Source organism: Agelaius phoeniceus, chromosome 3 (genome assembly GCF_051311805.1).
Source record: "Agelaius phoeniceus isolate bAgePho1 chromosome 3, bAgePho1.hap1, whole genome shotgun sequence".
NCBI lineage: Eukaryota > Metazoa > Chordata > Aves > Passeriformes > Icteridae > Agelaius > Agelaius phoeniceus.
The window spans coordinates 68,717,563-68,740,102 of record NC_135267.1 but is presented as its reverse complement, the minus strand read 5'-3'; the positions used below and the strand labels follow the sequence as shown (position 1 = coordinate 68,740,102).

General features: G+C 40.3%; 1 protein-coding gene across 1 annotated transcript; it reads left to right on the top strand.

Moving 5' to 3' along the window:
* The first annotated feature begins 2,692 nt into the window (after nt 1-2,692).
* Nucleotides 2,693-21,145, top strand: PPIL4 (peptidylprolyl isomerase like 4). Its single transcript, XM_054630252.2, has 13 exons — nt 2,693-2,814; nt 3,298-3,365; nt 3,452-3,516; nt 5,303-5,420; nt 7,039-7,181; nt 7,537-7,633; nt 9,086-9,202; nt 10,119-10,243; nt 12,352-12,418; nt 13,259-13,370; nt 14,898-14,994; nt 15,641-15,779; nt 20,870-21,145. The coding sequence occupies exons 1-13, from the start codon at nt 2,745-2,747 to the stop codon at nt 21,089-21,091; spliced, it is 1,440 nt and encodes a 479-aa protein (XP_054486227.2). The 5' UTR covers nt 2,693-2,744; the 3' UTR covers nt 21,092-21,145.
* The last annotated feature ends 1,395 nt before the right edge of the window (nt 21,146-22,540 follow it).

Genomic DNA, 22,540 nt, shown 5'->3' with positions numbered 1-22,540 from the left:
GCCCCCACAGGAGCTTTTCCCACACTCTGCTTCTGGGTTTGGTGTCTGCAGCTCTTCTCAGGTGCCAGGGATGGCAGCTCTCCCTGTGGCTCACCAAACCTGTCCCCACCTTTCCTGGGGGAGCCCTGGAGGCTCTGTCCGAGCCCTCCCCATTGCACAGCCTGGCCACAGGGTCTTGCATGGTCCACAGGTCCTTCAGATGTCCTTGTCCTCCAGCCAGTGCTCGGTGGCTCTGGAAGGGAAGGCATTAGCAGCTCCAAGCCTCCCTCCTGGCCTTTCCTGAGCACTGTTTCCCTTGCATTGCCAGGCAGTGCTCAGGAGCAGAGGCAAAAACAAGCCCTGTGGCCAAGGTGAGCAACAAAGACTCTGCCCCTGGCACACCTGTGCTGGCCCTGCCCATCCCAGCCCGTGCCATTATTCCCTGCTGTGGCCCAGCTCAGCTCAGCCCAGCCCTGCAGGAACCTGGGTGACAGCCCATCGCTTGCTCTGCTGCCAAGGAGGCTGCAAACGAGGTGTTCCTTACCTGCTCACAGCTTGGAGAAGGGACAGAAGGTTTCAATGTCAACCCTCTATCTGGCTTTTTCATACTGATTTGGGAATGTGACACAGCATGTCAGACAATGAATAGAATTAGACTTCATATTGGTTTTGTTCGGGGTTTTTTTGTTTGGGGTTTTTTGGGTTTTTTTTTGGCCTGCACAACAGTTTTATTTAAATGCCTAGCAAAATAATCAAATTTATTTCAGTGGGTTCTGGACCAAGTCCTAGCATATCAAGCACTTGCTCATAATACACTGTGTTTATTTATCTGTTTCAGTTGCTGAGCTTGACATATAAATATGATATATACTGGACCAATTTTGAAAAGAGGTGGTTTCCTTCAGCTTGTGACAAATCCTGTTTGGAAACAGTGCATAGCCTCCAAGGGGAAACTTGAAGAATAGGGAAGGGCAAGCACCCCTGTACAGCGTGAGAGAGTAAGCTATGACCACATGCAGCACCAGAACAAAGAACACCACACAGATATGCTTGTGGGCCTGCAAGGCACCAGCTAAAGTCTGCACATGCCTCAGAAAAATATGGGTTTGTAGTGTTTCCTGCGAGCAGCTATGCCCTGCCAGCATGCCTGTACAGCACAGCACAGGCACTGGAACGCATCAGCTGTGTCAGATGGGAGCGCTGTGGGTGTGAGGTGCCCTGCACAGCTCCTCAGTGTGTCAGCACAGCCTCCCGTGCCTCTGCTGTCAGGGCTCTTCCACCACCCCGGGCTCCAGGGCACCTGAGGTGCTCAGTCCAACCACAAGCTGGCAGTGTCCCTGTTCTTGTAATGTGTGGCTCTTACCAACATGTGGCCCAAGAGACTGAGTGGACTACCTGCACTCCTTGAGCAAGATTTTTGGGGCCTTACAGCAACCTAGAAGGGCACTAAGTAAAGCAGATGCTTGGGAAGCTCTATTCAGTTGTGAAAAATGCGTGTATTTTATGATAGGCTTTTTGCAAATATTAAAATGAATACTATATGTGTTGTGTTAGAAAGTAATGCTGTATGAATTCTCTTAAGTACTGTGTTAAATATAGTTTTAGGTTATAAAAATTGTTAAAATAGAAACGATGCTATGTATGATACTTTTTTTAAAAAGAAAGGACTCACAGCGAGATAGCAGCCACAGGACACCTAAATCTTTCAGAGAAGAAGAACTTATTGCCCTCTTATCAGAAGAAACGAACTTCTTCCCGCCTCGAAGGTGCTGTTAGGATTTGGAGGAAGAAGTTGACGATGACCAGACAGAATCCTGTATTTGAATGGAATTTATGCCTCATGTATGAAGTGTATGAATATGCAACAGGCTGTTGCTTTTAAGGGTTAATCCTTTGTTAACGGGGGTCCTTTTTCGGGCTCGTGCTGCCCAGAAAAAGGTGCCCGGACGTCCGTAACTCTTTGTTTTTATTGTCTCATATTGTCCTAATTCAGTTTGTCCAAATTGTTATTACTCTAATTGTATTACTATTTTTATAACCATTTTATTACTATTAAACTTTTAAAATTTTGAAAACAAGTGATTGGCGTTTTTAACACAGTGAACCACAATTAACTTAATCTCATTATTTCTATGCAACTTCCATAACTGAACAGATGGATTAATTCAAATATCTTCCTTTTCAGATGATTCCACGTATTGCAGTCCTTAGCTGATGCCTGCTCCTCATTGATTTTTACAGTCACTAACTAGATGCTTCACGGTCACCAGCTGTGTGAGGAAGATGGTGGAATTATGTCTCTCAGTGCTAAAGTCTGATGTCTGATGTCTCTCAGCTTGGGTCTGCCAGGTTTTCATGATTGTAAATCCAGCTTCTTGTGCTTGGGCACAACAGTCCAGAATGAATCAGTAGCTTACAAGAGCATGGGCTGGGCTAAGGAGTGCCCAGGGAGATGGTGGATTCCCCATCTCTGGAGGTGTTTAAGGAGCGACTGCGTGTGCCAGTTATCCCTCAGCTTAGACTCGATCTTAGAGGGAGGTCTTTTCCAACCGGATTGTTCTGTCTGAAAGTATACCAGGATCTTACATATCAAAGAACAGCCTGCCTTAACTTCTACACGTTCCACATTTTGCACCGCGGGCGCCCTCAGGACTGCGGGGACGGCCCGTCCCGTCCCGTCCCGCCCCTGACGGATCCTCCGCGGGATCCTCCGCGCCGCCAGAGGGCGCCAGCGGGGAGCGGGCCGGGCTGTTCCATGCGCGGCCATGGCGGTGCTGCTGGAGACCACGGTGGGCGACCTGGTCATCGACCTGTACACGGAGGAGCGGCCCCGCGGTACGAGCCGAGCCCGCCGGCACCGGCTTTTCCTGGGCCCCGCCGGCCCCGGGCTCGCCCCTGACCCCCCCGGCACCGGCTTTCCCCTTGCGCGGGCGGGTGGCGGCCTCGCTCGGCACAGAGGCCTGCTCGCGGCCGCAAACGTAGTATCTGTAATATCTGCTAAATGGAAGGGCTACCGTGAGCTTCTTTCTCAAGCGTTTGAAAAGAAACGGAGGGGGGAAGTGTGTTTCTGTATAACCAGCCGTGTTTAGGGTTTTTTGAATCGCTGTGGAGATGGTTTGTAGTAAGGGAGGAACTGTTACACCTCTTTCGAGCATTTCTCTCAGCGTTTATAGGCTGTACCCTGATACCCATGATATCGATACCCTCGATACAGTCTGCTCCAAAACCACTCTTCTGCACGTTAAACTAGGGCTCTGTTCTATCTATTCTTATTCTATCTGGAGTTTCCTTTGTAAATGTTGCTATAATTTCTTGCAGCTTGTCTGAATTTCCTGAAGCTCTGCAAAGTTAAATACTACAATTATTGTCTTATTTATAATGTACAGGTGAGTATTCTCAATTCCTTTCTTTTTGGTTGGTTTAAATTCACAAACATGGAAGCAATATCTTATGTGATTCTCCTTTGTGACAGAGGGATTTTATTATACAAACTGGCGACCCCATGGGAACTGGTCGTGGAGGGGAATCCATATTTTGGTAAGTGTTTATGTATAGAAATGATACATACATATGTATATATCTATATATATATCTCAACAGAGAATTTGTGTGAGGGAGTAGGTTAGATTGTCTTCTGGTTAGATTGTGTTCAGCTTTCTTGGGGCAGAATTACTGGTGGGAAATAAAGATGTTGATATATAAGCTTCTTTGGTTTTCATACTTAGATACCTTTTAAATTTCTCTGCTGCCTTTGGCCATTCATTGTTTTTTTCCTGGACATTGTTCTGTCTCTGACCTTAGAAGTGAAGTTACAGGTAACAACTTGTACATACATTTCTGTTTGTTTAAAAGCTGGCAAATAACTATGTTTGGTAAGAAAAGTATCATGACTAAATGCTCCGTTGAAGACAATCAATTAGCATTGTTAATACATTTATTATTATAATAAAATGTACTAAATTAAGCATGAGTGGAGTATAGAGGCTATGCTTGATTTCCTCTTTGTATAAGAAAGTGATCTCCTTACTTGAGTTTGTTTTAGTCATGTTGGATGTTTATAAGGAAATTGCTTTTCTTATTTGTTCAGGAAGTTTTCAGTGGTCATGGAGACGAGTTGAAGAAGTCATTCAAACAGCTAGGATGGAGTCAAAGTGCATGTGTTGTGTATGATTTGTTTGAAATAGTTATTAAAAGTAAAATTAAAGTTACAGAGCAGAACTAATTACCGGGGAGATGCTGGGGAACACAATTTACAGCAATAAAAGAGTTCAGCTGGAACAGAGACAGTGTTTCTAGACTAGTGTTGGCTTTTGTAAGTCAGTGTGTCAGAGCCTCATAAATACAAAACGTGGAGCTCATGGATCCATGAATCACCACCCCAGTGGTGCTGGAAGCAGTGTACCTGTGATAAGCAGATGCAAGTCTAGGTAGGTAAACTCACCAGGCTTGCCTGTCTCTGCACACAAGTAAATTAAGGTTTTTTTTATATGATACAAGTCTCCTAAGATTTACTGGTATGGCAAATAGGGAAGTACAGTGTGATGAGAGAGTGTCAGATCCTGTCTGGCAATAGCATGGAGAAGGTCAGTTCATCTTTTGTACCTGTTTACAGCAGGTACACAACTCCAGTCCATGGGACTGGAGTTTGTGTTCTTGCAGGCAAAGTTTAATTTGAATCCTCTCTTCTTAGAGGCTAGCACCTGCTTAGCAGAATGAGTTTGAACACAGCACTATCCTTACTTTTGGGCAAATATGGTCATTGATCATGCATCCGTCAGTTTATGGAATGAGACAAAATAAGTGATAGCAGGGTTAGACATAAAAAATTAAAAAGAATGCAACAATTAGCTATATCCTGTATATCCCAAATTACTGTATGTGGTCCTGTCGGTGTGATGAACTGATTTTGCACATAGATGTATTGCTTTTCTGTTGGGAGATAAATCTTTGATGTAAATAAACACTGCATTTCTACAGTGTGGAATAACTTATTTTTGCAGAATCTACTTAAAATGTATAGTTCCTTCATGCCTCAGAAAAATGCTACATACTCTACTTAAAAATATATAAGTATACCTTTCCCAGCCCCTAAAAAAACTCTGTGAAATGTCCAGAGAAAAATTTGTTGTTCTTTGTACTATAAATTGTGGAAGTGTACAGGTCCATAAATATGTTCATAAAATACAGGTTTATTTGAAGGCCTAATGTAAATATGAAATGTAAAAATTTTTTGAGATGTCATTTAGAGTTTTACAATGTTTGGTTAGCTCACTTTTAAAAATTCATTTTTCTCGTAACTTATTTGTTATATATGTTTTTTTAGTCAACTGTATGGTGATCAAGCCAGATTTTTTGAGGCGGAAAAGGTGCCGAGAATCAAGCACAAGAAGAAGGGAACTGTGTCCATGGTGAACAATGGCAGTGATCAGCATGGATCACAGGTCAGCACTATGTTAATACTTTGATGTGATTTTGCTAATGTATAAAATGGTCAGGAAAAAAAATTCTCTAGTTAAATGAAGTGAAAATTAAGGAAATTGAGTTTTGAAATAATGTTGATATTTTCTGGTTATGACTTTGTGTTAGTTTGGAAATTGAAATAATATCACAGTTTCTCCTGTATGGTTACTTGAAAGGGCATTAATAGTGTAAGTTTACAGTTTTACCCCAGTGCTGGTATAAAAACAGTTTTTGAAAGTGGTCTTGTTCTCTTTGCTGTTCATGTGCACAAAGATTTTGCTGTAGGTAATTCTTTTTACTTACTCTGTAAGGTTTTTTTTGTTTTTAAAGCTCATAGAACACTGTTATTTCTGAATTATTATTATTTTAGGTGCACTGTCACTTCTGTGAATTAAAATGCCTCACTTGTAATATCCATATATTTTAATTTTTAAAAAGAGGGATTTTTGATAATCAAAGAACAATTTTTAAAAAGGCAGGGTTTTATTTGAGCTAGAGCTTGTAATATATACAGGTAATTATGGTGCTTCTCTGCATTGTATATATAAAATGGCATGGTTGGGGTATTTAGGGAAAAGAGATCACAATAGTATTTATACTTAAGATATGCAGCCTGTTGTATATGCAGGCATGTGGGAATGAATGCTGATCCCAGGAACATTATTGCAGCTTCTTCCTTGGGAAGGAAAAATTCCAGAAAGGAACTACATGGAGTTGCCTTACAAGTATAGTGTAGTTTAGTGTAACCTTTGCCAAATACTAACCAGTCTTAACTGTGTTGTAGAGAGAATGAGGAGTGGGATGTTACCAGTCAGACTGTAAGGTGTGGGTGCAGCAGTTGTGTCCTGTTATTTGTGAATATCTGCCTCTTCCTCCCTCCTCCATTACCAAATGCCCTCTAGAATTTGTTACTAAATTCTCAGCTGGTATCAATTTTCATAGTTTCAGTTTTACCTTAAGGTGAAGATCTGATTTGTGATAAGAAAGTGCCAGTTTGAGTTGATCTAAGTCAGTGTGTGTTAGTTCTTCTCTCAATGCTGCTGCATGCTGTTTTTCAGGAGACAGGGGTTTGTGGGAAGAAAGGAAAAAAGTCTGGATAGAATAGGTAAAGGTAGTACTATGGGAGTTAGGTAAAGATAGTAGTAGGGTGTTTTTGCCAAATTTATGAAAAAGTACCTGCCGAATGCTGCTTGGTGAACAGGTGCTTTGAGCTCAGCTCACAAGGGGTAGCCTTGCTCTTTCTGTCCTCTCCCTTTCATCAGCTGTGATGCCAGTCACAGCCTTTGCTGGTCTTGCTCACCAAACCTCCCCAGCAGAGATCTCTCTGCTCCTCCAGTGCCCTTGTGCCCGATTACCAATTCACAGAAGGGTCCTGTGAGCTGCACCCACAGGCTCCTGCAGAGGGAGATTTCCTCAGGTAGTGGCTGTGAGCTGTACATTGGCTCACCATGTTCCCAGAGCAATCTTCTACAAAAAATGGGAAGAGGTTTTTTTTATCCTCTCCCACTGAATTTTTTGAGAGTGTGTTAAGGTAAAAAAAAAAAAACGCAACCTGAATTTTTCTATTTACTGTTCCTAGTTTTCTATCTTCTTTTGTAGTTCCTCATTACCACAGGAGAAAACCTGGATTACCTTGATGGTGTACATACAGTATTTGGAGAAGTGACAGAAGGCATGGATGTGTTGAAGACAATTAATGAAACCTTTGTAGATAAGGATTTTATCCCATATCAAGATATCAGGTCTGACTGCTTTTAACTTTACTTTTTGAGGAATACCTTACTATTGAATGAGTTTACTTCTTTTGGAAACTAGATGAATATCATGATGTCAGGTGACCTGTACGTGCTATCTTAAATCCTTTTTTTCCCCTAGTATTAGTGGCAAAATCAACAAGCACTAAATAAACAAATATGTACAAAAATATTTAGCCATGTTGCCCTTCCAAAAGCATCAGTGCTAGAATTCACAAGCACACAGGATATTTGGCTGTTTGGGATGCAACTGAGATTTAGTGGGGCTGGTCTGGTGTTAGTTGGGTAAACTAAGTTTTACTTGCATGTAACCAATGCTGATCTTGATTTTGTTTTCTCTAAGGATAAATCACACAGTAATTTTAGATGATCCCTTTGATGACCCACCTGGGTTGTGTGTTCCTGATCGCTCACCAGAACCTACAAAGGAGCAGCTCGACGTGAGTGTCCGCAACAGGGAAAAGTTGGAAGAAATAATTTTTAAAGTTTATCTCAATTAGTGTCCAGCACAGATTTGGCCAAAATAAGAAATCAGTCTTCAAGGTTTTGTGTCTCAAACCTGTGTCCTAAAAGAGCTACACATTTTTTCATGCAGGAGGTGTTCTTCTACTGTGCTAGCTTGAGTTCTGATGTGTCAAATGCTTGTCAGTTATTTGGGGCTATTGCTGTGTTTAGTCAAATACAGTTCCTTAACCTTTCAAGAGAAGGATAAATCATGACTTGGGTGCTCTCCCCTGTGGCTCCAGTGAAGTTGTGTTTTAAAGCTGTATTTTAGGTTTCTATTTACCATTTTAGGTTTCTATTTACAGTGTAGATAAGCAGAACATTCAGAATATTCAACACTAGTATTACTGGTTTTCTGTATACTCTGGTAGAAGACAAAATATAGCTAACATTATCAATATTAAAATGGTTACTGTTGTTTTCCTTTTAAATGTGAATAGGTTGTGTTTCAGTGGAAGTAATCTTGGTCAGTCTTGAGTTATATGTGCAGGCACACATACTACTATGGGCTATTTGTTCAAACAGAAGGAATTTTATAAAAGAATAATTGCAGTTATTAATAATTTACTAAAGGTATGCAGTCACAGAAGTTATATGTGAGATTATCCCCTTGTATGGAAACAGTTGTTTCTAGTAATTTATTAATTAACTAGAGAAAATATTGTTTATTTTTAAGCTTAATAGATACAATTACAAGATTGAAATTAGGGTTTCATGGTATGTGTGCACAGTGGTTGATCTCTGATGTACCTTCAGATATGTTAAGAATAAGGTATTTTGTAGCTCACTGCAAGCAGCACAGAGATGTGAAAACTTGTACTGAATTTTTTTCCTCCTAGCCTGTCTGAGGATAGGCATATCCTCCTCTTTTAGCATAGAAGTGTCTGTAAGAAAGGCAGCATTCTAGAGATGCTGGTGAGGAGAAAAAAATAAACCTCAAGTCCTGCCTAGGTATAGATGTATAAAACCAAAATTATTATTGTGCTATGCTCTATTTAATGTCTTGCTAGACATAACAAATATTTGCAGTGTTCCTTACCTTCATTTGTGGCAGGAGTTACCTGGATGAATTGATATTTGTGGTGAGCTGTTGAGTGGGTGGGTATATATAAAATAATTTAGAATACCTCACTGAATATGATTCAGACTAGTCACAGAAGTTCAGAAATAGTTCACAGTGCCTGAAATATGAAGATAACATCTCCCCTTTTTTTCTTCTAATCAAAGTGAGATGAACAGAGTGAAAGCCCAGTTCTGCACACATACAGTGCTCAAGCATTTTTTGTGTCTTGAGGGGTGAGGGAAGAGGTTGTCCAAGTAATGGTTGGAAAGTGAGAGAGTTTTTGGTCATGGCTTGGTAATAAATATCCTTTTCCTTCATTTTTCAGAGTGGCAGAATAGGAGCAGATGAAGAAATTGATGACATGAAAGGACGGACTGCAGAGGAAATAGAAGAAGTTCAGGCAGAAAAAGAAGCAAAAACTCGTGCCATTCTTTTGGAAATGGTGAACATCTTTCTGTATTTACCTTTTAGATCTTATTCCTCTGTGTGTGTGCATGTTATTAAGTCTAGGAGGATATGTACTGTTTATCTTGAAATTGCCTATCTGAGGATCATGTCATGTTTCAGAATCTGCTGTTAAATATCTGTTGTACAATGAAAGAATTGAGCATGAGCACTCGTGTTGTGGTTTTCTGATAAAACCAGTGATACTTCATTGTCAGAGTGGTCCAGTGGAGGCCTTCTAAAAACTTGCTAGAAATTCATCCAATTAAAAAATGTAACAGACATGGTATGCCACTGGAATACCTGCACTCATTGAAGAGTTTTAGCATGTGTGAGAGAGAGCTGAGCTAATTCGTGACAAACTCCTCCCAATGCATACAGTGGTAAACTCCATAGTAATAAAAATTGTAAATAGGCTTTGAAGTCCTTTTTTTTTTTTTTTTTTAAGAAAAAAAGAAAAGTAAATAAAAAGTATGCACCATTGAAAGATGAGTGAATCCATCTAACTTCCTTACAACTACCAAATTCAAATTTGTGTGAATAGTTTGCAGCAGAGACTTATTCCAAGATCAAGCCCGATCTGGCCACAATATTGCAGAAGATTTGTAGGGACAAACAGGGTACACTTCCACCTTTTGGAACTATTTTTTATGCTAAGACCAGAAAAAGCAAAGTAGAACATATTTGTGAACTTTCGTGAATTCCAGCAGTGGAATTGCAAATAAATAATAAATTTTAGGTGCTATAGAAAACTTTTTTTTTTTTTGTGACACTGAGTAGCAGAAATATTTAATAAAGTTTTGATTTTGTGATAGGAATGTGAGATGACACAAAAAATGTGTTCCCAGTGTGCTGTGCTATCTACAGAGAGCTTTAGGCCAAAGTGATGAATGTCTTCTTTCTGTATATCCCAGGTGGGAGACTTGCCAGATGCAGACATCAAGCCACCAGAAAATGTGCTTTTTGTTTGTAAACTGAATCCTGTGACCACAGGTGAAGACCTGGAGATAATATTTTCACGATTTGGTCCCATTAAAAGGTAATTATGATAAAAGAGAAAACCTTCTTTGTTGAAACTGAACTTGATTCCTCCCAGTCTGTTTAGGTTTGGCTGTAAAGGAGTAGTCTGGTGTCTCAGGAGATTGATGCTCTGTTTGGATAGAGATGACAACAGTGGGGATACAAAGGCAGATGTAGCTAGACAAGTAGCCTGTCCCGGAGTGGTTTAAGGAAAGCCTAAAGAAGTGTAGGAACCAAGAAGGCATGTAACACTCCTCTTTGCCCCCATCCTCTCACTCCTTTCAGCAGATTTTATGTCACATTCTCAATGAGCTGGATGGAGTCTCTGGGTTTTTCTTTCCTGTGGGGGTATGTGTGGTGTGGGGTAAAGCACCAAACATCTGTGGCATCTGATACACTTCTTGTAAGGTGTTCCTCATTCCTGCTGCCCTTCTCAGTTTTGATCTTGGCTTCTAGTAGTTTCAGCTGATTCCTTCTAGTACTACTATCAAAATACTGGATGGGCAATAAAATCTTATTTCCTACACTCCTCTGTCCTACACCCCAAAGTTAATTTTTTTCCTCGCCAAGAGCACTAAGCTACATATTCATGCTTCTTCATAGTAGAGACTTAATTACCTTGTTTCACTTTTCTTGTCCTTTTCCTGTTCTTTTGTTTTCATCTCAAGGTGACAGAACCCAAACTGCATGCAGTTTTGAGGAAATTACAGATTTATAGTGGAGCAGTTTTGTTCTGTTTTACTCTTAACTCCTTTTCTAGTGAATGATAAAGTTGTTTTTTTCATTGGGTTTTTTTGGGTTTTTTTTACAATATACAGTTAAGGTTCCACCCATGGTTATCTTGTTGTGTGTTTATGGATGCAGAGATATTCCTTATGCCCTTTCTGCTTACTTTCCCCAAAGCCTTTGATGCAGGAGTTTATTAGAATTTGCAGAGGGATTTCAAAAGACTTCATGGAATGGATCATCATCATCATCACCACACATGAGCATATTGACTCTGTTAGAGCATTTCACTTAAGTTTATTCAGCTGGTCTGGAGTAGGCCCTGTGTATTGTTCTGCTTAGAGTTTCCAGCAGTTTGTGCAGTACTGGCACACGGGTCTGCAGGCTTCCAGATCCTAAACTACACTGGGGGAGGGGGGGAGGAAATTGGCTCTGTGTGCCACTCCTACTACTCCAGCATGATTTCTCTATGCCGTAAGGATTTCTAGTTTTTTGTACCTCTGTCAGTGTTGTCACTCTTCTGCAGTCCTTCCACTTTCAGATTGGTTCTCTGAATAATCCATGAAGGAGGGTTCTTGCACAAAATCATTCTGCCTTCTGCTGCAAAGAATTCCTGTAGCTTGTCTGAATAGCCTTACGGTTTATTTTTTTTTCCTTTTCCCTCCCAGATTTTTTTTCTTTCAGCCTTGATCATCTTTTGATTCCAGATCCTGATTTGTCACTTCCTCTCTACATGTCTCACATTATTCCCACCTTAATGCCACATATCCTGTCCTTGCTGCCTGTGTGCCCTCCTCCAGCATCCTGTAGTCAGAATTCTTACATCCAGTACAAGAGTTGTGCAAAACTGATACAATACTATATTCTTCCCATTTTGCACTACTTACTCAATACTTTCAGGCTTCTTATTTTTGCCCAGTGACCTGCATGATAAAAAGTTGGGCTGCTGAAGAGATGCTTGCTAAGAAGAGAAAGTTTGTCACAGGATGTTTGTTTAAACTTTTGCTTAAAATGACAGGGAAATGAGAATGTGGAATTACTGGTCTTGCATTAGTGAAATGCAAAAAATTAAAAACAATCAGTAATGTTGGAAAATATGTTTTGTTTCATTGATTAGAAATTCTCTAGTTTTGTGCCTCATGGTAACCACATGTGAGTTCAGTGTAGTTGCTCAAAGCAATGCTTTTTGCTTTGAAAAAGCAAAAATGCAATCGTGCATTTTTTCTTGCAATAGGGGGTCTCAGAATCAGGTGTTTTAATACCTTCAGGGTGTTTAGGTTTTGTGGGTTGTGGTTTTTTGGGTTATTTTTTTACCTTATTCATCCTTTTAAGCAGTGCTTTTCTACCCTACATTTTTTGCTCCAACAGTGTTGACATTTTAATTTCCTATCATTTTTTCAGTTGTGAAGTGATCCGAGACTGGAAGACTGGTGAATCTCTTTGTTATGCTTTCATTGAGTTTGAAAAGGTATGGGGTTTAGGTATGAACTGTATGTAGATCCTGCTTGTAAAAGCCCCTTTTTGGTATACTTCTATTTAGGAAAAACACTGGCATCTTCAAGTGTGGAATAGCAAATATTTTCTCTTACTGAGAGAAGCTATAACTTAGTTATAGAAGTTGTAGGTCCTAAATGAGTCAAGCATGTAAGTCTGTCTCTGTTTGAGCAGCCAGTACAAAAATGCACTTAGACTGTCTTGAAACCATGGGAGGGGATCAGGCCCTTTTTTCCTCCAGAGTGCATTAAGTCTTGGAAGCGTTGAAGGAAGGAATGCTAGGAGCATGCAGCATAAAGAAAGGAGGGTGTATGGAATAAGATGGATCCATATTTTCAGTGGTTTTCTCTTCTGGGATTGTAAATGATGCCCACTGTATCAACACACTGCTCTTACTGTGAGATGGATGGCAATAGTTCTCTTGGGGTGGGTAGCTTTATGTGTGCTGGTATCTCTCATCTGTGAGGACAACACTGGAAAACGGTCTCACTTTTCTTTAGCCTATTTATGTAGTTAAAATTCTATCAGTTGTTCTGTTTTCCTTTTTCCCTGAGTGTATTACATGTGCCAAATATGTAGCTGGATGGGCAATTTTTTAAAATACTGAAATGAGCTGAAGAATTGGGAATTGAAATGCTGATGTTCAGAGAAAGCATAACTATTTCTTTTGAAATAGTACAATTCAAGAACTATGGTGCTTTAGGCAATTTCAGAAAGAAATCTATGCCACTAAGCATTTGAATTTGTGTTTGACCTTTTTTGTGAATATTCCTATGAAATAATCATGACTCAAGATTTTCCTGGTTAATATCAGGAGGAAGACTGTGAGAAAGCCTACTTCAAAATGGACAATGTGCTGATAGATGACAGACGGATACATGTGGATTTTAGCCAGTCTGTTGCAAAGATTAAATGGAAGGGAAAAGGTAGGTATATTTGCAATTCTTTGATCCTCATAACTTAACAAGCCATGACTTCTAAACTAAGCATTATATAAAGAGTTAGGAGTTTAAGTCATTTCCTCTTCAGGCATATAAATGTTCCTGGTACTGTAATAAATAGAGCCAACATAGTTGTTAGTTCTTCCCTTCATTTCTTTCATTAAAAAAAGTTGAAGGGCTTCCTACTGTTACATGAACATTGCATTGCCACTGATTACCTTTTTGGCCAATGTCATTTTGCCACTAAACATTTTTTTCATCTCAAATTTTGGACATGATTTTTTTGATATGTATTACTTACTAGCAAAATAATATGCCAATACATTGTTATTTTCTAGTTTCTTTATTCACTATATGACAGTCAGGTGCATACAAGAAAAAGTCAGTAATCAGGCCAGGGATTTCTGCTCTTCACCTGCTGTAGGTCAAACATACTGCTTGACAGATTGTATGTTACAAAAACCCAGTTTCAGGTGTTTGAGGGTGTTTTGGGAGGAAAAGGGTGGTGGAAGAGGTGGATGCAGTGGTTATTTGAATACTGGGGGCATGAGCAGAACACTGGACTTGGAGAGATGTTTGTGCATTGCACTGGTGACGTTCTTGTGTGTCTGAATTTTCTGACTGAAAATGCAGTCAGCCCTCAGTTGTTGGTGTGCAGTTTCTCCAGGTAGGGTTGTGGCCATGAACACAGAGATACTGGAACTTGTCCTGCACAGAGCAGAGATGACTCTGTATTCTGTCTATACCAGGTGCTGTAGTGCATCCTGTATTGACTGGCTGCGTGGGAAACTTTACCTGGGGTCTAAATTGTCCAAAATATTGGAAAGCTAACTATGTTGTCATCTCGTGCTTACATGTTACCCAAAAAATGGCCTTCCACCCTCGGCGGTGGTTTCTGGCCTGGCCCCGAGTGTTGCAGTTCTGAGCGTGGCCGTGAGAGGGCAGCACGTTGCCGTAGTTCGTTGATCCCTGCATTGGTGCTTCAGTGAATGGAAGCTGAAATCCATCGTGTCCCTCTTTAAATCTGGACGTGAACATTTTTAGTAATAGTCTTCCACTTGAATTCTTGAGCTGTAGCTGTCTCAGAGGTTTCTCTCCGTGCAGATCAGAGCAAAAAATCATTTAATAATGAGAACAGTCTGTGGGCTTTCAGGGTAATACCATTTTGAGTAGTGTGATATAGGACCTGTAATAAAAGTGAGACTAAGCCAGTTGCTGAGTCCTGCTTTGTGATCCTCTTTATGTGTTGTCTCCACTGGACATGAATGAGAAATGACAGAAAGCTGGGTGTTGTTTAATGGAATCTGCAAGCAAGAGAAGGACAGAACCTCCCAACTTGTCCTGCTCTCTTGTACTCTGTTACGCAGATGTCAGTGTTTCTGGAGCTGTATCCTGCTCTGGAGCTCTCTGTGGTTATAAAGAGCCCCTTAATCATCATCAGAATTTAATGATAGTTGTGGTGTTGGTTGTGTCTGTGGTTAGAGTGAAATGAACATATTTTTTTGTGGACAGGTGGGCGGTATACCAAAGAAGATTTCAAGGACTATGAGAAGGACCGTGACAAACCTTCAAAATTTGCTCTGAAAGAAAAGGTTAAACCAAAGCAAGAGTATCCTTTTCTTTTCGAAGGTACTTTTTGAATTAAGTAGAATTTATGAAAACAGCCTGGAAAAAGCCTTCTTATTTTTAAAGCCTGCCAAATGGGTGTTTGCCTTCTAGATCATATTACCATTTGGTGTTTGAGATGGCATTTAATATTTTGTGGTTTTCACTTTGATGAATTTAGTCAAATCAAAATGTGCTGTTTCACTTCCATGTTGCGTGCAGGTAAATAATATTCCTAGTCCACAGCCCTGGAATGACATATGGCATAACAGAGTTCTTAAGTAGTTTCAGAGAGGACCTTCTGCATCCGAAACGAGACCATTCTAGTATTAATAGTAATCATTCTCTAAGATTATACTTTGCTTGTGATAAGCATGAGAGAAAACACCATAGGTTGTTCAGATATCCCCAGGTAGATAAGAAAGGAGAATACAGCAGCCTGGCTGTATTGCTTAACAGGACAGACTTCAGTGATTTTAGCACAGCTGATTTTTTTGTTTCAGTGCGTACAACTGTGTTCTGACTGAAATATGTGTTAAGTCTTGGTAAATGCTTGTTAGATAAACAGGGATTGGTTTGCTTCCTGGGCTGTTGTGTTCTGCTCCTTACTGATATTGGGAAACAGATCTGTCCTTAACCAGCACCATCAGTGCTAAGTATGACCTTGTGCTGGATGAGGATGTAGAAGAGTCTCACACAAGTCAGTCACACTTGGCTAAAAAACAGAAAAAGAAAAAGCACCACCACTCTGAAGATGAAGATGATGACAAGAGGACCAAAAAATCTAAGGTACTTGACTCTTCATGCATTAACTTTATACCTGTTCATTGTTTTCCTCATAAAAGAAGCCAGGAAGAAAGTGTGATATTGGATAAGGACATAGTGTGCAAAGTCCTGTGTAATATACATAGCAGCTGTAAACCTGCAGAAAGCTGATGTTAATATTTGATTATGAAAGAGGGTTTCCTCATGAACTTTTGTAGCTTGGCAGGTCTAGATGGTTTTTTGCTAAAGCATCCTGAAGAGGCAATGTAGCCTCTCATAAAGTAGGGGATCTTCAGCACTTTGAACCTGTTGTTCATGTATTCCTAGTCATAAAGTAGTAGTTAATTGTATTTCACAACTGTAGACTATGTCTCATTTTCTTGCCAGACCATATGTTGGGTTTTTCCTATGTGGAGTTGGGAGCACAATCTCTTTACGTTATCTTTTTGTATTTGTCTTTAAGTGTTTTTGGAAGTGTTCATGTAAAATCTGCATGTGGATTTGCTTGCTTCTGGAATGTGCAAGCCTGTGGGGCTGTGGAGGACAGCACCAGGAGACAGCAATTCTGTCATTCATTAGTTCCACTGCAGCCTGTCAGGACAGCGTGCCCACATTTCTGTGAGCTTGGGATACTGAAGATAAGGTGTTTTGTGGAAACAAAGTCTGCAGTGAGAAAGTGGAGTGTTAACCACCACTGAAGTGAGCATTAGGAAGAATTGAGCTAAAATGGAAAAGAAAAAAACCAAACCCCAGTATTTTAACAGTGCAAGCTTTATGAGTGAGAACAAAACTGTCTCTAGCAACTTGCAGAAAGTGAAAAAGTTTCAGCCACAGCAAGTAAGGCTAATGTCCCATCCTGCGTTTTGAGCACTGCTGGAAGTTTTGCGTACGCAAGGCATACATGATTCTGTTCTTATACATCACTTCTTGCTGAAATGCTTGAAAATTATTTTTCTCATGAACATCAGCAATTAAAATCTTTCAGTGCCAGCAGTAAGCCCTATTGCTCATTCATGGACCCAGTTTTTTTTGTCACTGCACTAATTCAGTCAGGTTCCTTTGAGTGGAGGGGAGGGGTTTGTTCAGGTAAGTAAAGTCCTGACTGCAGTGTGTGCATACAGGAGGTGTGGACTAATGTTGGTTTAGAATTTCTCCTGTCTGTTTGGCTGATTGAAACTGTTGCTTTAGACTTCTTGAAACAGGTATTTTTGGTGGCAGTCTTTGTTCCTGATTGTTCAGGAGTTACACCCATGGAACTGGCCGGTCATGCACATTATCAGCAGAGAACATTTTAAAATCATTTAGAGGCCTTTACCTCTGCAGGTGGCACAAGTGCTTGCAGCAGTAGGTTTTTAACATCTGTTCTAATCATTGTAAATGGATTGTGAGACTTCATAGCACAGAAACATGAATGAGAACAGAGGGATTTTTGGTGCTATTTTCAAGTTCTGGAAGAGAACATATTCTAATGCTTGTCTTTGTGATCTCCTCTGTGTTTATGTGTATCTTTTTGTGATTTAGTCACCTGCTCCTGATGTGGTTTGTTCTTGTAATCTGCTGCTGCTGGGTTCTGGTGTCTTCTTTCCCACAGCTTTCTTCTCTCTTAGTCACCTTTACCCATTTTGGTGTAAGTAGTTTAGCTTTCTTATGCCCGAAATCACAGATGGAGGCTCACTTCTATTCTCTGATGGCAAGCAACATAGTTCCCTCTTGGAGCTGTGGAAATTAATTTCTGGGAAGAATTTTTCTCTCTGGATTTGAATATCCTTGTTATTGTGTACTGTACAGTATGCATATGCTGAGCAGTATGTACTCAGTCTCACACAGACTCAGTATTTTGGGCATGGCCTCCCCAGTGAAATCTGCAGCTAGCTTAGGTGACAAATCCTGCTTAGCATATACAAATTTTAATTTTGTTTTGTTTTTTACTAGTCATACTTTGGGTATATTATGTGAAACTAAGGGGAGGCAGGCATGTTCCTGAGGTGGAGTATATTCAGGGGGAATATTGAGTCCAACACAAAGCATAACAGCATGGAAACTTTTTAATGAATGGTAGTATTTTTAGTATAGGCAAACAAAACATTCTCCCTTTACCCTATTTTGTAAATCACTGAATGTATTTGAGGTAAGAACTTCAAAATAAAACAGCAGCAGACCTTCCACAACTCATCAGCCAAAGACCACATTAGCCATGCTTCATACAGAAGCTTCCACAATGAGTCCACAGCGTGGCAGAGATTTTAATTAAGAGAGATATGGGGCTTATAATGGGAAGTTCTGGCAACTGGAGCTGCAGTTTGTGTTATCAGCTCTAGCTATGACTTGAAGGGGTTTTATTTTCTCAATAGTTTCCATGATGTTGAGTTGTTTTTCTGTTCTCTTGCTGGTGTTGCTTTTTTTCTGTAGTATATTTTGACTCATCCTTTTCTTAGTCTGACACCCATTTCCTGAATCTTCAGCCTGTGTGTTGATGTTTCAAGAATATATTTTTGAGTCTAGTGCTGTTTGACTTCATTCCAGTGGGTAGAAGAGGTAGGGTGCTGTGGCTTGCTTTTAGTAAGAAACAGGATGTGGGTCCGGGGCAGGAGGGTGGACTGCCATGTGGGTTTGTGAATAGGATTTGGTAGAGTTTTTTTGAACACAGGACACGCTTCCTCCTGAGATCTGTATTATGACTTTGTTCGCCTTCCAGTTCTCTCTGTTTTCTCTTGGATTTTATTTTTTAAGAGAGCTGGATCTGTGAGGTAGTATGGCCTATCCAATAGATTTTTGCAAGACATAGGGACTTCCCAATTTCAGATTTCTGTAGTGCATGGTTTTGGAAGAGGTACTGATTTTTCTGGTTTTGACTTCCCGCTTTTACTGCTTATTGGACACTGTTCCCTTCATATTCAGGGTCAGGTTTTATCAAAATCTCCCTTCAAAAAAGGCTCTCTCTATTTGTTTGGTCCTTTTAACCTTTAACTACTGTGTTTAATGAGTGTAAGAGATGGCATATGCATTTTACTTCTGTGGCCAGGATATTTCTAGCTATTTCACCTGGGACTGCTGTTTAGTCAGATATTACTTTTGGCAAAATCAGCCATGAACTTCCAGAGAAGCATCTTTCCCTCTTTCCTTATTTTCTTCCTCATGTGTGTTCCAGCACAGCGCTGGATTAAGAATTGGGGTGATGGTCACTTATTCATTGACTGAGGAGAGGCTGTGATCCTGCATTGAGAAATACAATTTTCAGCAGTAAGAGAGAGCTTCCTCTTCCAAGACAGTGTGTTTTTGACTTTTGGGCATAAAAATTTGGTTTCAAAATATAATTATTTTTAGTAATTTAGTGTGTTTTAAAAATTGACCTTTTTCCACACCAAAGACTTTAAAATAAAAAATCTTATAAAAGGGGAAATGAAGCAAGAAATAAAGATGCTAGCAAGAAATAAAGATGCCATTCATTCTATTAATTCAAATTTCACTTTTTTTCCTTTACATTGTGATCATATTAGCTACTGTGGTGACTTTGTTGTGTCACTTTCAGACTTGTCCTGAAGACCTGTACCTTAAATGCTTTTGTGAAGGTCACTGTTGGCATTTAACTCAATGCTTGTATGACTTCTGATCCTTTCAGCAAGTTGTCCTTTTCTGTGGCGTCCAACATGGGCCATTTGTCTGTAGTTTAAAATGTTCACCAGCCTGTTCCTTGGCCCCACTTGGCCAGTAGCCTTGTCTCCAGTGTTTACTTGGTAGATTGTCCAACTGAGTGCTGCCCTGCTTTTCTCCTGTTTCTCCCATGTGCTGGGAGGAAACTCCAGCAACAAACCAGTTAGAAGGCAGCTGTACACCAAGCCCACCATTTGGTTTTCTGACCAATATTTTTTGTCTTGTTCCTGTCCACCCCTCCACTAGCATGTCCATTGTCTGATGGTTACTCAGGCCTTGTCACAGAGGGGCTTGAAGCCTCTTGGCTTTTTCAAACATATGGAAAGTGAGGCCTTTGGTACAAGAGTATGGCTGTGCATCATTTTGAGAGTGGATAGACAAAGCTCTTACAAGTAGCTGGAAGCATCACTGAAACACTTTGGTGGATCCAGATTTTAAAATCTGTACTGAAATAAAGCACAGTAAAGATGTGGAATAGGCATTTGGCCACCAGTGAGATTACTGTACCCAGCAGTAGCAGAATGTTTTTGTTACAGATCAAACCTGTGATTCTTTGTGTGTCTGTTTATCCAGAGGGTTTGTGTTGCTTATTGTAACCCTAATACTGTCAGCATTATCAGTGTCATTCTAAAGGTGGTGTTTGCTCTGGGAACCACCCCATTCACTGGCTTTCTGCATAAAATCTCTGTTTAAAGTAGAGTTTTTTCACCATTCTTTTAAATAAATGAAGTTTTCTTCTTGGTACATGGAGTGTAGGTTTTGACCATACAGTTGTGAAGGCTGCTGTCATGGTACATCCTTAGAAAAATAATATCTGAAATGAGGAAAGAAATGCGGTGTGATTTAATGCAGACGTTCTTAACTCATACTGATCTGTGCTTAACAGTATTATTATTAAAATCCCATAAAATTGTATCTCTCTGTTAGCACATACAGTGATATTAAACTGTCAGCTTGTTCATTTTGCTGAAGCCTACACTTTAGGCCATTAAGAATTATTACAGGTAAGTCTTAAAATATATTATGCATCTGCAGAGCACTGGAATACCAAAACTTAATGGAAATATTTGCATTGCTTAGATAAAAAAATCAGAAATCCACATCTAGCTTACAGACGTGTTTGATGCTTGTGAAGAGTTTAATACGATCCGTCTGAATGGAATCCCTGATATAACCAGTTTTGCTAAAGCTCCTTAGGCAGCACAAGAAGCATGGCTGTCAGGTATGCTTTTTTTCCATAAACACTGACAGAAACTTACTTGTAAACTTAACTTCTTCAGATGGTTTCAGGGGCGTATTCTTGTGTTACCTTCTTCAAATCATCTTGGATGTGAATCTCTTTAAGGTACTACCAGCTGTAACTCAGGAACCAGCCATGCTCAACTTTTCTCTAGTTCACTTCATGCCTCTGTGTGTTTTCCCCTCTTGTGTGTAACTGCATTTCTGTCCAATTCCTTTGGCAGGACTCTGAGCGGAAGCACGAAGAACGCTGCAGGGAGAGGACCAAGAGTGAGAAGAGGGACAGGCACCGGAGCCGCAGCCGCTCTCAGGAGAGAGATTCCTCTTACAGCAGGCAAAAAGACAAATACAGAGAAGACAGCCGAGTAAGAGACTGGGATAAAAAAGCAGACAGAAGCAGAAGTCCTAAGAAATCAAAAGACAAAGAGAGGTCCAAGTACAGATGAAGGACAAGGAAAATATGGAGGGGAACTAAAATAATAAATTTAACTTTTTTCTTTTGTGTTAGTGTTTTTTCTGTAATACTTATGGTAGTGTCTGACTGCAATATGCAGGAAGATTTTATGATCTGCTAATTATAAAATTCAAGATCAATCACTGCAGATTGTTCTGCCCTGGAGTGCCTGTGCCTGGATAGAGTATTTCAATGGACTGTGAAGAAAGATAACTTCTTACTGATTCTCTGGGAATGCTGATATTTAAGGAACATAATCAGCTGAAACTATCCCGTGGCAGAAAATTCTGACTAGGCAGGCCAGATGGGATGGCTATAATCTCCAGACCTAAGCTAAGCAGGGATACTGAGAGTATTTAATATAGGAACACGCTTTCCAGCAGCATCTGCCCTGTCTTTGCTTAGTTAAAAACAAAGCTGGAGTCCAACATCTTTGGTGCTTGTGGTAATTAGAAAACAGAACAAAAAAAACCCCACCTTCCTGTAATGTTGAAAATAACATAGAAAATGCTGTAGCAGAAGCATTGGCTTCTTCACTTTGACGTAGCTGAGGCCTGTTTGAAGGGGAATGCCTCGTGCTTTTGAGGCTCTTTGTTCCTTAGTTGAAGGCTTAGAAACCAGCTCCTCAGAGTTTTCTATTGGATTCCTTTACTTGAAACAGCTTAAAAATGTGATGTAGACTCAATTGTTTTATTATATGGATTTGAGTAAGTTTGAGACCTATTTTGATGTCACACATTATAGTTCCTTTAGTTCTTTGTAGTCTTGAGCTTGAGTCCAAGACTTAAAGTGGGCTTGACCAAATGCAGAAAGTGTACTTGGCTAAGAAGCTGCCTTTTGATGAATCTCTTACTTTTGTGTTCTTCAAAGCATAAAACTAGATATCCAGGGCTTCCACAGCTGTCTCCTGGCAAAACATTTCTAACTGCCTGATGCCCTCCAGGGGCCAGTGCCATCCTTGCAGAATCTGAGTGAGAGCCCTCTGTCCCAGAGGAGAGGTAAAAGGGAAGCCTGTCCCTAGAAGTGTCCTTGGGGAATTTGGGGCTGAGGACTGCTCACTATTCCTGTCAAGAAAATTTCTGCCTTCTGTCTGGGCATAACAAGACTCCAAGGAAATGTACTAGATCAGGTGATGGTGCCTGTGGAGTAGTGCTGTGGAGGCAGTAGGTTGTCTCAAGCTCCTCCTGCTCCTGGCCTGCTCTGTTAAAGAAACAAGGATTGATTGTGTTGTCATGCTGTTCTCAGTCCTGCTGTCCTCCACACAACATTTTTAACGTGGGAGAAGCACTGGCCAGATTTGACAGGGATGTGGAGTTAGCGAGGCCATTGCGTTCTTGCTTTCTTTAGGAAATGGCAGTCATAGGAACAAACTAAAGCTTCCAGCTGGGGAGAATGCTGGATTCTTGCTGAACATCAGAAGTCCTCTTGTTTGAGAGTTGTG